We start from the raw sequence: 14198 nt of genomic DNA on the forward strand, positions 1-14198 counted from the left end.
AGCAGTGGGCAGCTGGGAGGAGGTGCTCTTATTCTCCAATCCGTGATTGACTGTAGACCCTGTCACATATAGTGGGGCAAAAAAGTATTTAGTCAGCCACTAATTGTGCAAGTTCTCCCACTTAAAAAGATGAGAGAGGCCTGTAATTTCCATCATAGGTACACTTCAACTATGACAGACAACATGAGAAAAAAAATCCAGAAAATCACATTGTAGGATTTTTAATGAATTTATTTGCAAATTATGGTGGAAAATAAGTATTTGGTCAATAACAAAAGTTTATCTCAATACTTTGTTATATACCCTTTGTTGGCAATGACAGAGGTCAAACGTTTTCTGTAAGTCTTCACAAGGTTTTCACACACTGTTGCTGGTATTTTGGCCCATTCCTCCATGCAGATCTCCTCTAGAGCAGTGATGTTTTGGGGCTGTTGCTGGGCAACACAGACTTTCAACTCCCTCCAAAGATTTTCTATGGGGTTGAGATCTGGAGACTGGCTAGGCCACTCCAGGACCTTGAAATGCTTCTTACGAAGCCACTCCTTCGTTGCCCGGGCGGTGTGTTTGGGATCATTGTCATGCTGAAAGACCCAGCCACGTTTCATCTTCAATGCCCTTGCTGATGGAAGGAGGTTTTCACTCAAAATCTCACGATAAATGGCCCCATTCATTCTTTCCTTTACACGGATCAGTCGTCCTGGTCCCTTTGCAGAAAAACAGCCCCAAAGCATGATGTTTCCACCCCCATGCTTCACAGTAGGTATGGTGTTCTTTGGATGCAACTCAGCATTCTTTGTCCTCCAAACACGACGAGTTGAGTTTTTACCAAAAAGTTATATTTTGGTTTCATCTGACCATATGACATTCTCCCAATCTTCTTCTGGATCATCCAAATGCTCTCTAGCAAACTTCAGACGGGCCTGGACATGTACTGGCTTAAGCAGGGGGACACGTCTAGCACTGCAGGATTTGAGTCCCTGACAGCGTAGTGTGTTACTGATGGTAGGCTTTGTTACTTTGGTCCCAGCTCTCTGCAGGTCATTCACTAGGTCCCCCCGTGTGGTTCTGGGATTTTTGCTCACCGTTCTTGTGATTATTTTGACCCCACGGGGTGAGATCTTGCGTGGAGCCCCAGATCGAGGGAGATTATCAGTGGTCTTGTATGTCTTCCATTTCCTAATAATTGCTCCCACAGTTGATTTCTTCAAACCAAGCTGCTTACCTATTGCAGATTCAGTCTTCCCAGCCTGGTGCAGGTCTAGAATTTTGTTTCTGGTGTCCTTTGACAGCTCTTTGGTCTTGGCCATAGTGGAGTTTGGAGTGTGACTGTTTGAGGTTGTGGACAGGCGTCTTTTATACTGATAACAAGTTCAAACAGGTGCCATTAATACAGGTAACGAGTGGAGGACAGAAGAGCCTCTTAAAGAAGAAGTTACAGGTCTGTGAGAGCCAGAAATCTTGCTTGTTTGTAGGTGACCAAATACTTATTTTCCACCATAATTTTCAAATTAATTAATTAAAAATCCTACAATGTGATTTTCTGGATTTTTTTCTCTCATTTTGTCTGTCATAGTTGAAGTGTACCTATGATGAAAATTACAAGCCTCTCTCATCTTTTTAAGTGGGAGAACTTGCACAATTGGTGTCTGACTAAATACTTTTTTGCCCCATTGTAAATGTGATTGATTGACTTTCTGTACAATAGAAGAGGTTTAAACCCAGATAGCTTTTAGGGAATCACTTTTGACCTCCTCTCATTGGGTTAAGGTAGGCCTAACTTTTCAAAGTATCATTCCCAGATTCCTAATGATGTCTCAGATTTAATCAATCGACAGCCATGCATCTCGTAAAAAAACGGGGAGCCACAATAGAGCAGGAGTCATGTGACAGCCCTCAGTTGTCTCTCTCCAGAATGAAAGGCCTCCCCCAACCCCCCATAGCCTAGCCTATACTGTATGTCCACATCACATTTCATTAATAACGCTCTATATTCCACACAGCCTGCTCAAGGATCTTTACCATGAGCCACAACCTTCTGGCCTGCAGCCCTGTGTATCAGAATTCCTGCGTTGCCATATAATGCTTACAGTACGAAGTACAGTTTCTAAAACTGCATATTTAAGGTTCTGGTCTGTCCAACAAGTGACGGTAAACGGTAGACATGTTCTCTGCAATCCCTTTGGTTTTAATTATTATTTTGGGGTATAAAAGGACGGTCACTTGTTTGTTTTTTCAAGCATTCAGAGAGGGTTTAGGTCAAATATATTTTGCTGAAGACATGTCCAACCATTTTCATTTCAGAGGTCCGATTTTGAAATAATGTTCATTCCCTGAAAGGTTATTTGTTTTTAAATGATTTAATCTCTCCTGGTTTCTCAGTGACTAAACCACCCTCAGTCTTGAGCTAGTCCTAAGTCACTCTTTTGGTAGGCTCTTTTTCTTAACGGTTCCCTCTGTCACTGTCATTCCCTGTGAATAAATTATGTTTCTTTGTCCTTGCAGAGGCCGACATACAGAAGCACAGCCTCCAGACAGCACAGAATCTTCTCCAGGAAGATGTGGCGCGTGCTGAGGAACAGTCCGAGGTAAATCCAAAGCCTGAACTCTAATGTTTAGTCTTAGCATAAACCACTGAGTGTGTTCTTTGCATTGTCAGCACTAGTGTAGTATAATTGAAAAGCCTCCATGCCAGTCAACAGCCAGGCCACTTTTGTTCATTCTGCACTCCGGTAAAGACGGACAGATTACTGCTTGTTCTAGGAATAGTCCATGAAACTCATGCACACTTGAGTATTCAAGAATGCAGGAGTTATGATCCACACTGTACTGGTTGCCTTTTTCAAGTGAGATAAAAAAATTTAAAAAAGTGTTTTCTGTGCACTATACTACATCTATCTGGTCACGATTTCAATAGAAATGTCTACAGTTTGAAAGAGAGCATTTGCCTAGACCTTTATATTTCAAAAGAACAGGTTCTTTCAAATGTAAATTTGCGCATTAAACACACAATGTTATTGACAACCAGACAGTTAACAGAAATCCATACATGGGGATGATCCGCTCCATTTCCAAAAATGTCCACCTTACAATAGTGTAATCACTGTTCAAATCAATCGACAGCCCATGCATCCCAAGAGAAACCGGGTAGCCACAATGGAGCAGGAGTCATGTGACAGCCCTCAGTTGTCTCTCTCCAGAATGAAAGGCCTCCCCCAACCCCCATAGCCTAGCCTATACTGTATGTCCACATCACATTTCATTAATAGCACTCTGTATTCCACACAGCCTGCTCAAGGGTCTTTACCATGAGCCATAGCACAGAACCCCCGCTAACACTTCATCTTAGTACGTGTGATATTCCACAAATACCTGTGCGTGAAGGAAGACAGGGAATATTGATCATGTTTACAGTGCTGGGAAATGTAACACTCAAACACTGACATGGTTGAGTGGATTTACAGATATAGGCCTACCTTTGATGAATTATAGCATGTGCCCCATTTACATAGATGTGTATATGTATATTCAGCTACTTTTTAATACGTACTGCAGGTTAACCGTCACGGTTTACTGAAAAATGTAAATACCTCAGTAACCTAAATCTTCAATTTAATATAACTAGACTTAACAAAAATATAAATGCAATATGTAAAGTGTTGTATGTAAATAACAGATCCCAGAAATATTCAGTAAAAGCTTATTTCTATCAAATTTTGTGCACTAAGTTGTTTACATCCCTGTTAGAGCTTTTCTCCTTTGCCAAGATAATCCATTCACTTGACAGGTGTGGCATATCAAGAATCTGATTAAACAGCATGATCATTACATAGATGCACCTTGTGCTGGGGACAATAAAGCACTACTCTAACATGTGCGGTTTTGTCACACAACACAGTGCCACAGATGTCTCAAGTTTTAAGGGAGTGTGCAATTGGCATGCTGACTGCTGGAACATTCACCAGAACTTGCCAGAGAATTGAATGTTAATTTCTCTACCATAAACCACCTCCAACATCGTTTTAGAGAATTTGGCAGTACGTCCAACCAGCCTCACAACCACAGACCAAGTCCATAAACCGTCTCAGGGAAGCTCATCTGCGTGCTTGTCGTCCTCACCAGGGCCTTGACCTGACTGCAGTTCGGCGTCATAACCAACTTCAGTGGGCAAATGCCCACCTTCGATGGCCACTGGCACACTTGAGAAAGGTGCTCTTCCCAGATTAAACCCGGATTCAACTGTACCGGGCAGATGGCTGACAGCGTAGCGTGTATGGCATCATGTGGGTGAGCGGTTTGCTGATGTCAAGGTTGTGAACAGCATAAGCATAAGCTACGGACAACGAACACAATTTATAGATGGCAATTTGAATGCACAGAGATAACGTGATGAGATCCTGAGGCCCATTGTCATAAAATAAAATCAAATGTATTTGTCACATTGTAATAGTTTTCTTCCGTTGAAGGAGAGGACCAAAGCACAGCGTGGTTAGTGTTCATCTTATTTAATAATAAATCCAAACTGAACACTTCAATTTACAAAAACAACAAATGTGAAAACCGAAAACAGTACCGTGTGGTGTAAAACACAGACACGGAAACAATCACCCACAAAAAACCCAGTGAAACCCAGGCTACCTAAGTATGATTCTCAATCAGAGACAACTAAGGACACCTGCCTCTGATTGAGAACCATACTAGGCCGAACACAGAAAAACAACCTAGACACACAAAACATAGAATGCCCACCCAGCTTACGTCCTGACCAACACTAAAACAAGGAAAACACAAAAGAACTATGGTCAGAACGTGACACACATACACATGGTTAGCAGATGTTAATGCGAGGGTAGCAAAATGCTTGTGCTTCTAGTTAAAGAATTTGTACAAAAAGATATATGAATGAGTGATGGTACAGAACGGCATAGGCAAGATGCAGTAGATGGTATCGAGTACAGTATATACATGTGAGATGAGTAATGTAGGGTATGTAAACAAAGTGGCATAGTTTAAAGTGACTAGTGATACATGTATTACATAAAGATGCAGTAGATGAGTACAGTATATACATAGAGTACAGTATATACATGTGAGATGAGTAATGTAGGGTATGTAAACAAAGTGGCATAGTTTAAAGTGACTAGTGATACATGTATTACATAAAGATGCAGTAGATGAGTACAGTATATACATAGAGTACAGTATATACATATACATATGAGATGAGTAATGTAGGGTATGTAAACATAATTTTAAGTAGCATTGTTTAAAGTGGCTAGTGATATAATTTTTCCATCAATTTCCATTATTAAAGTGGCTGGAGTTGAGTCAGTGTGTTGGCAGCAGCCACTCAATGTTAAGGGTGGCTGTTTAACAGTCTGATGGCCTTGAGATAGAAGCTGTTTTTCAGTCTCTCGGTCCCTGCTTTGATGCACCTGTACTGACATCGCCTTCTGGATGATAGCGGGGTGAACAGGCAGTGGCTCGGGTGGTTGTTGTCCTTGATGATCTTTATGGCCTTCCTGTGACATCGGGTGGTGTAGGTGTCCTGGAGGGCAGGTAGTTTGCCCCCGGTGATGCGTTGTGCAGACCTCACTACCCTCTGGAGAGCCTTACGGTTGAGGGCAGAGCAGTTGCCGTACCAGGCGGTGATACAGCCCGACAGGATGCTCTCGATTGTGCATCTGTAGAAGTTTGTGAGTGCTTTTGGTGACAAGCCACATTTCTTCAGCCTCCTGAGGTTGAAGAGGCGCTGCGGCGCCTTCTTCACGACACTGTCTGTGTGGGTGGACCAATTCAGTTTGTCTGTGATGTGTACGCCGAGGAACTTAAAACTTACTACGCTCTACACTACTGTCCCGTCGATGTGGATAGGGGGGATGCTCCCTCTGTGGACTTCAGGAAACAGCAATCATCTCCTTTGTTTTGTTGACGTTGAGTGTGAGGTTTTTTTCCTGACACTACACTCCGAGGGCCCTCTCCTCCTCCCTGTAGGCCGTCTGGTCATTGTTGGTAATCATGCCTACCACTGTAGTGTCGTCCGCAAACTTGATGATTGAGTTGGAGGCGTGCATGACCACGCAGTCGTGGGTGAACAGGGAGTACAGGAGAGGGCTCAGAACGCACCCTTGAGGGGCCCCAGTGTTGAGGATCAGCGGGGTGGAGATGTTGTTACCTACCCTCACCACCTGAGGGCGGCCCGTCAGGAAGTCCAGTACCCAGTTGCACAGGGCGGGGTCGAGACCCAGGGTCTCGAGCTTGGTGACGAGTTTGGAGGGTACTATGGTGTTAAATGCTGAGCTGTAGTCGATGAACAGTATTCTTACATAGGTATTCCTCTTGTCCAGATGGGTTAGGGCAGTGTGCAGTGTGGTTGCGATTGCGTCGTCTGTGGACCTATTTGGGCGATAAGCAAATTGGAGTGGGTGTCAGGTAGGGTGGAGGTGATATGGTCCTTGACTAGTCTCTCAAAGCACTTCATGATGACGGAAGTGAGTGCTACGGGGCGGCAGTCGTTTATCTCAGTTACCTTAGCTTTCTTGGGAACAGGGACAATGGTGGCCCTCTTGAAGCATGTGGGAACAGCAGACTGGGATAAGGATTGATTGAATATGTCTGTAAACACACCAGCTAGCTGGTCTGCGCATGTTCTGAGGACGCGGCTGGGGATGCTGTCTGGGCCTGCAGCCTTGCGAGGGTTAACACGTTTAAATGTTTTACTCACGTCGGCTGCAGTGAAGGAGAGTCCGCAGGTTTTGGTTGCGGGCCGTGTCAGTGGCACTGTATTGTCCTCAAAGCGGGCAAAAAAGTGATTTAGTCTGTCTGGGAGCAAGACATCCTGGTCCCCGACGGGACTGGTTTTCTTTTTGTTATCCGTGATTGACTGTAGACCCTGCCACATACCTCTTGTGTCTGAGCCGTTGAATTGCGACTCTACTTTGTCTCTATACTGACACTTAGCTTGTTTGATTGCCTTGCGGAGGGAATAGCTACACTGTTTGTATTCGGTCATGTTTCCGGTCACCTTGCCCTGGTTAAAACCAGTGGTTCGCTCTTTCAGGTTCACGCGAATGCTGCCATCAATCCACGGTTTCTGGTTTGGGAATGTTTTAATCGTTGCTATGGGTACGACATCGTCAATGCACTTTCTAATGAACTTGCTCACCGAATCAGCGTATTCGTCAATGTTGTTGTTGGGCGCAATGCGGAACATATCCCAATCCACGTGATCGAAGCAGTCTTGAAGCGTGGAATCAGATTGGTCGGACCAGCGTTGAACAGACCTGAGCACGGGAGCTTCTTGTTTTAGTTTCTGTCTGTAGGCTGGGAGCAACAAAATGGAGTCGTGGTCAGCTTTTCCGAAAGGAGGGAGGGGGAGGGCCTTATCTGCGTCACGGAAGTTAGAATAACAATGATCTAGGGTTTTACCAGCCCTGGTTGCGCAATCGATATGCTGATACAATTTAGGGAGTCTTGTTTTCAGATTAGCTTTGTTAAAATCCCCTGCTACAATGAATGCAGCCTCAGGATATGTGGTTTCCAGTTTGCATAGAGTCAAATAAAGTTTGTTCAGGGCCATCGATGTATCTGCTTGGGGGGGAATATATACTGCTGTGATTATAATCGAAGAGAATTCCCTTGGTAGATAATGCGGTCGACATTTGATTGTGAGGAATTCAGGTGAACAGAAGGACTTGAGTTCCTGTATGTTGTTATGATCACACCACGTCTAGTTAATCATAAGGCATAACCCCCGCCCCTTTTCTTACCCCTTCTTTACCCCTCTTCTTACCAGAAAGATGGTTGTTTCTGTTGGCGCGATGCGTGAAGAAACCAGCTGGCTGCACCGACTCCGATAGAGTCTCTCAGACAGCGTAGCGTGTATGGCATCATGTGGGTGAGCGGTTTGCTGATCAAGGTTGTGAACAGAATGCCCCATGGTGGAGGTGGGGTTATGGTATGGGCAGGCATAAGCTACGGACAAGGAACACAATTTATAGATGGCAATTTGAATGCACAGAGATACTGTTATGAGACCCTGAGGCCCATTGTCATACCATTCATCTGCCGCCATCACCTCGTGTTTCAGCATGATAATGCATGGCCCCATGTCGGAAGGATCTGTACACAATTCCTGGAAGCTGAAAATGTCCCTGTTCTTCCATGGCCTGCATATTCACCAGACATGTCACATGTTTGGGATGCTCTGGATCAACGTGTATGACACCATGTTCCAGTTTCCAACAATATCCAGCAACTTCACACAGCCATTGAAAGAGGAGTCAGACAACATTCCATAGGACACAATCAACAGCCTGATCAAGTCTATGTGAAGGAGATGTGTCACGCTGCATGAGGCAAATGGTGGTCACACCAGATACTAACTGGTTTTCTGATCCACGCCCCTACCTTTAAAAAAAAAGAAGGTAGCTGTGACCAATAGATGCATATCTGTATTCCCATTCATGTGAAATCCATAGATTAGGGACTAATGAATGGGTGGATCTGTCTCTCAAGTGTAGGGGCCTATGCCCACCCATGGCTGCGACCCTGCCCAGGCCATAGATTAATGAATTGATTTCAATTGACTGATTTCCTTATATGACTGTAACTCAGTAAAATCTTTTAAATTGTTGCATGTTGCATTTATATTTTTGTTCAGTGTACTTTCAGCTCGATACTACAAACTATACACTACCCAGCAAACATGCCCACATTGGCACGACGTGGGCCCAATGTGGTCTGAAATGTATAGGCTGGCTACATTTGGCTGAGGCAAATTTGCTTATCGGCTCCTCATTGGCTCCAATGCGCGTGCATTGCAATGATGTCCAAGGGGGAAAACGATGGCAATGTCTGAATACCCATATTTGCATCCTAAATAGGAGGCTGTTTGAGTATGTGGGAAAATAAAGTTTAATAGTATGTGACATTTCGAAAATCTAGTATACTTTAAAATGCACGGATGTCATAATACTTTTGGCTTTGACAACAGCTGATCAATTAGATATGGGGATGCTCTACCGAAATGAACGAATAGCAGGAAACAACGCCATCGCGCATGACGTATTTTCAGTATGTGAAAATAAAAATGTTGCATAGTATGTGAATTTTCTAAAAACGAGTATGCTTAAATGCCAGGATGTTATGCTAATTTCGGCTCTTCATCTGGCATATCGGCATTGGAAGAGGTGGGCTGCGAGTAATAGTCCCTAGTTCTCTTCAAGTAGCCAAACAATACAACTGGGCTACTTAAATGGTGCCGAATAGCGATGTTTCTGCGTGGTGTTCAATAGTAGGCCAAGTAGTTTTTGTTCTCCTTCAAATTAACAAGATAATTGCATCGTATGTTTTTTGTTTTCTCATTGAAAAGTGTTTCTTGTTAGCTTGGCCTTTGTCAGAGCTTTAAAACGAAATAATAAAGCATCTTTTGATTTCTGAATGTGTCAGCAGCGGGGACTCGGGGTGTGGCTGCATTATTGATGTTAATCAATATAAAAATATAACATACACCATGATTTTAATATTGTTTGTTTTAGTTTTGTAGGCTAGGCTACGTATTTAATTATTTAAGAATGGATCAAGCTTCAGCAGTCAGTCTGATCTCGTTCCCAATTATCAGTGCTTTACATGCTGACCAGACCGGACATGTCGCAAAATAAATGTAGAAATCCATGTTATTCAATTATTGCACCCACACTGCTTGCGCGCGCCAACGAGCATCTGCGATGCCAAGGGTTAAGATAGAACTCCTTTCTATTTCTGATGCAGATAGAGCTGAAAGTCCTGCCTCTCCCATCTCCTCATTGGTTTATTGAAGCAGGTACCCACGTGCCATCTCCTCAATGGTTATAACCACGTGGGTGATTGAAAGACGAACTGTGTTGCCAGTGGTCGTGGTAATACTATGAAAGTTTAGATGCGATCACATATAAGTTCAAAGATGAAAATGCCTGGAAGGAGGAGAGATGACTAGAAACGATTCGGTTGGCCGTTTTATGTGTGGATTAATTGTCAGAGTAGAGGACCTTGTGCATTTCAGGTAAAATAACTCAATGTTTATATCCCAGGACAAATTAGCTAGCAACAGCAAGCTAGTTAAATAGGACAAATTAGCTAGCAAGTGCAAGCTAACTAGCTAAATTGCCATACATGTTTAATGCATTTCGACCTGTCCCCAAATTAATGTAATTGGTTCAGAGTTTGTTTTGATATTTTAACCTGCGTGTCGTGATCACGTTTGGTGTAGGGGGACAAAGTTTTATGTTGCTGTCTGGCGTTTCTGAATTTGCGATGCAGCCGACTGTCTACGTTTTTCTGTGCAATAGCCTTTCGATTTTAACATTACAATGTTTTATGTGTACTAGGATATTTGATTTAATTTATATATAGTACCAGTCAAAAGTTTGGACACCTACTCATTCCATGGGTTTTCTTTATTTTTTTACTATTGAGATAAAGACAAGAGTGTGCAAAGCTGTCATCAAGACAAAGGATGGCTACTTTGAAGAATATAAAATCAAAAATATATTTTTATTTAACACTTTTTTTTCATTACATGATTCCATATGTGTTATTTCATAGTTTTGATGTCCACTAGAATATAGTAAAAAATTAAGAAAAACCTTGGAATGAGTTGGTGTCCAAACATTTGACTGGTACTGTATGTTACAGAACTATGGTTTCACTAATAAATATTAAAATTGAACCAAATTCTGTTTCTGTCAGTCCATTTTAAATAGGATAGATGGGCTACGGTTTATGTCGAATGTGATAGTCTGCCTATAACCAGCCTGAGTAGAGCCTATAACTACATTCCTATTCTATTCAGAGTTTAGATAAATTAATTGAATTGAAAATGAGCTATTATCAGGCTGGTTAATGCGATGCACGTCTGGAATTCTGACAAATCCACCCGCACTCCGCCACACACCTACTCAGCCAGTCAGGAGCCGCTACTGCGTTGGTTGCAGCCGTGGCATACTGCATACTTTTTACTAAATGGTACGTGCTAAATAGTATGCGACAATGAGTACATATTATGCAGTTTAAGTATGTAGTACGCTAGTATGGGTATTCAGATATGGCCAATGTTGTTTTCAGTAACTTATTTGTTCTTGTAATATCGCACAGATGTGGCTAGCCCATCCATTAATGTTTCCAGCTTTAAGGTATTTAGCAAAGACGACCAAGTTGTTGCTTTCATTCATACATTTTATTAGAGAAAATGTTAAGTCTAATATGTCACATGTACTTAAAGCTGGAATCCTTAAATGGTGAAACTGCCACATCCATTTGCGATATTACAACAACAAAGAAAGTTACTGCAAACAACACTTTTTTTCCACCTCGGACATCATTGCACGTGTGCTAGAAGAGCACAATATGTACTGTATTTTTTTTTACCATGCTGCACGACGCTCCTCAGCTTGACAACAACAAAAAAACAATTACGGAGGTGGGGCGGCCAGAGGCACAATTTCACCCTACTGCGGATTCCATCTTTGTCTTTATAAAGACTTCAATGTTGACAGTGTACAAGATCAAATATTTTTGGCGTCACACAACAGAACACTCTCAGTAATGGTTACACAAAAAGAACTGTGTGCAAACCACACCCCAAAATATTCTAATGAGTCTCTGCCTCTATATTATGAAGTAGCTAGGCTTGGTGTGGGATAGCCCATATTGGGCTAGCCTGTGCACACCTTGCCAACTGCACAGGGCCAATGGAAATAGAGTCATGGGGTCAAGTTTGCTGGGCATATATCGGTATGTTTTTACCCTTGTGAGAGAGGTTATTTTTTACTAGACAATTTGTGCGACCTCGACACTGTCCTAGGTGATAAAACATTTTTATTTGGCGAGGAACACATGGCGCAACACATTTAGTGAGCTTGATCCATTAGCAAGTGGTCCTTATAATCCTTCATTTCACAAACCCTTTAAGTAGGTGACCGAATGCATAACTGTGAACAGACTACAGTCCTATACAGCACGTTCCCATCAAGAGAAAGGCTTACTTCCAGAGACTACCCCCCCACACACAATCCTTCCTTCAGGTTTTGATTTATCCATGCAAGGCCGTCCAGCACAAAGACTTAAATAAACTGTGCTTCCTCCACCTCAACCCCGATTGGTGGCTCCATGACTCAAAGTTGTTAGGTCAGCAGTCAGCCTGATTGATTGGGTGACCCTCATCATAATAGGACTGTGTTGAGTGATGGCTCTTAGCCAGCACTGAAAAAACATGGGTCTCTCAAAAATAGATGACCCTCAGGCCATTTGTTTATTAGATGGATTTCACACAATCTATTTCTCTAACGTATGGCATTAAGGGTGGGTCCTTTTGTGTGTTCCAGCCTTCTAACACCATTTGGTTTTATGTATCGCCACACTATCTTTAGCGGCTCCCTGTTGAAGACGCCAGATTTCAGCCCCAGAGGCTGAAGGTAATATCATAGTGTTGATTATGTCAAGCCCTCTACAGCTGGCAACTGTGAAGAAAGAAACAGTGTCCAGGGCAATTGTGGGGGTACTGTGGGGACCATTTGCGCTGCTCCGATATGGAAGAGACACAGTAATGACCCAAGCCTTTTTTGTGTGCGTAGCTAGTAGCCTGTTAATTTAGTAATTTCCATTGGCTGTGCTCAGACAGAGGTTAGAGTGTTTGGGGAGGTGGGCTGTGCAGACTAGACTGTCATGAATTATTCACTCCCCCCATACTGGGCTAGACGGGTCTTCCATCTGCTCCCCATGACTGGGGGCACAGTTGCCGGTCAGACTGATTACAATCATTCTAGGGCTGTGCCAGTGGAAGTGTGGTGGACACTGTATTAATGGAAAAACATAAGTTAATGTGAAATCTACTTTTACATGTGGGGCTGTGTTTGAACTGTTCCCAGGGGTTGGGAATCCTTTTGTTTTGAATTATTGTCTCCTGATACCCATTTACTTGTGGGCCTCTGCTTTGCAGGACCTCCTGGAGAAGTTCATGGAGGGGAACGTGCCCCTGGAGGGGTTTCTGGACTCCTTCCAAAGCTCAGGAAGAGCTACCACATCCGCCGTGCTCAGGCCGAGAAAATCCAGGAGCTCAACCGAGCCAAACGGAATTCCAGCAAACCCAAAAAGCCAGAGGAGCGAGAGGACAAGATGCGGGACGAGAAGCCGGAACCCCAGCGGACCAACGGCTTCATGGCCCAGGGCCCGCCCCGGGTCTTCCAGCTCCGCTACGGCCTCACCCCCGCCATCCTGCTCCCCCACTTCCCCCTGCCATCCTCCTCCACCACCTCGCCATCTGCCCTGAACCACACCAGTCTACCTCCGCTGGACTCCCAGCCGGGCCAGACCCAAATCCTGAGCCCCAGTGCCCCGCTCTCTGGACATGGGCATCCTGTGAACCTACGGGTCATTGGACAGTTACCCGGAGGCTGGTCAACCAGACCGATGCGGTTACAGCAGCTCTATAGGCCCGCCCCTCACCAGCCTGAGCCTCCATACCGATAACTGAGGCATGGGCCCTAGAGGTCTCTAGACATGGAACCAAACAGTGGCTACCAGACTCATGCACACAAAGATGGCTTTTGAAGCTTTTGTGGAATTGATCTGAAACATATGTTCGCCATCCATGACACAAAACATAAACATACCTAAAATGGGATATAACCAGAAGCCATAAAGCACGGAATAAGTTTAGTTGAAAGCAAGGGAGTAAATGAAGGAGAAACAGGGCATGGTTTTCATTTTTATTTGAATGTTACACTTCCAGGGCGTCACAGGGTTGTAAAGCACAGCTATGATAAGGAAATGTCACAAATGGACTAGTGTCTCCAGCTTGTCATAAAGGACCCCATTGTCCATCCATCCGACTGAGAATTGCAAGGCTTCTATGAAATGGCCTGGTGTCGTTTTGCTGATGATCAATAAAGTCCAAATCATGGTTTTTAATATTAACCTAAATCCTTGTTGTTACTTGTTTTATAGTGCGATCCAAGCAATACAGTCATATTTATGCATTTTGGAACCATTTCCAAGCCATCTTTCTGAAATTGCAACACAAAGATTAACCAAGAACACGATATGTGGCAGTGTTTATGCAGCTTCCCTTTTCAAATGCACATTTAGTGTAGATGGTCTTCAAAAAATGGTGTTGTCACATGGATTTTTTATTATTAATAAGAGTGGAGTGGATATGGGGAAAC

General features: G+C 43.4%; 1 protein-coding gene across 1 annotated transcript in view; it reads left to right on the forward strand.

Annotated features, from left to right (window-relative positions):
- The window catches only part of LOC115105699 (vacuolar protein sorting-associated protein 37D), a 54052-nt gene extending 40102 nt beyond the window's left edge, over positions 1-13950 (forward strand). Inside the window, 3 exon segments of the mRNA XM_029628004.2 lie at positions 2503-2585; positions 12974-13037; positions 13040-13950. Of these exon segments, the coding sequence (XP_029483864.2) occupies positions 2503-2585; positions 12974-13037; positions 13040-13503 (611 nt within the window). The 3' untranslated portion in view covers positions 13504-13950.
- The last annotated feature ends 248 nt before the right edge of the window (positions 13951-14198 follow it).

This window comes from Oncorhynchus nerka, linkage group LG10 (assembly GCF_034236695.1).
Source record: "Oncorhynchus nerka isolate Pitt River linkage group LG10, Oner_Uvic_2.0, whole genome shotgun sequence".
Classification (NCBI taxonomy): Eukaryota; Metazoa; Chordata; class Actinopteri; order Salmoniformes; family Salmonidae; genus Oncorhynchus; species Oncorhynchus nerka.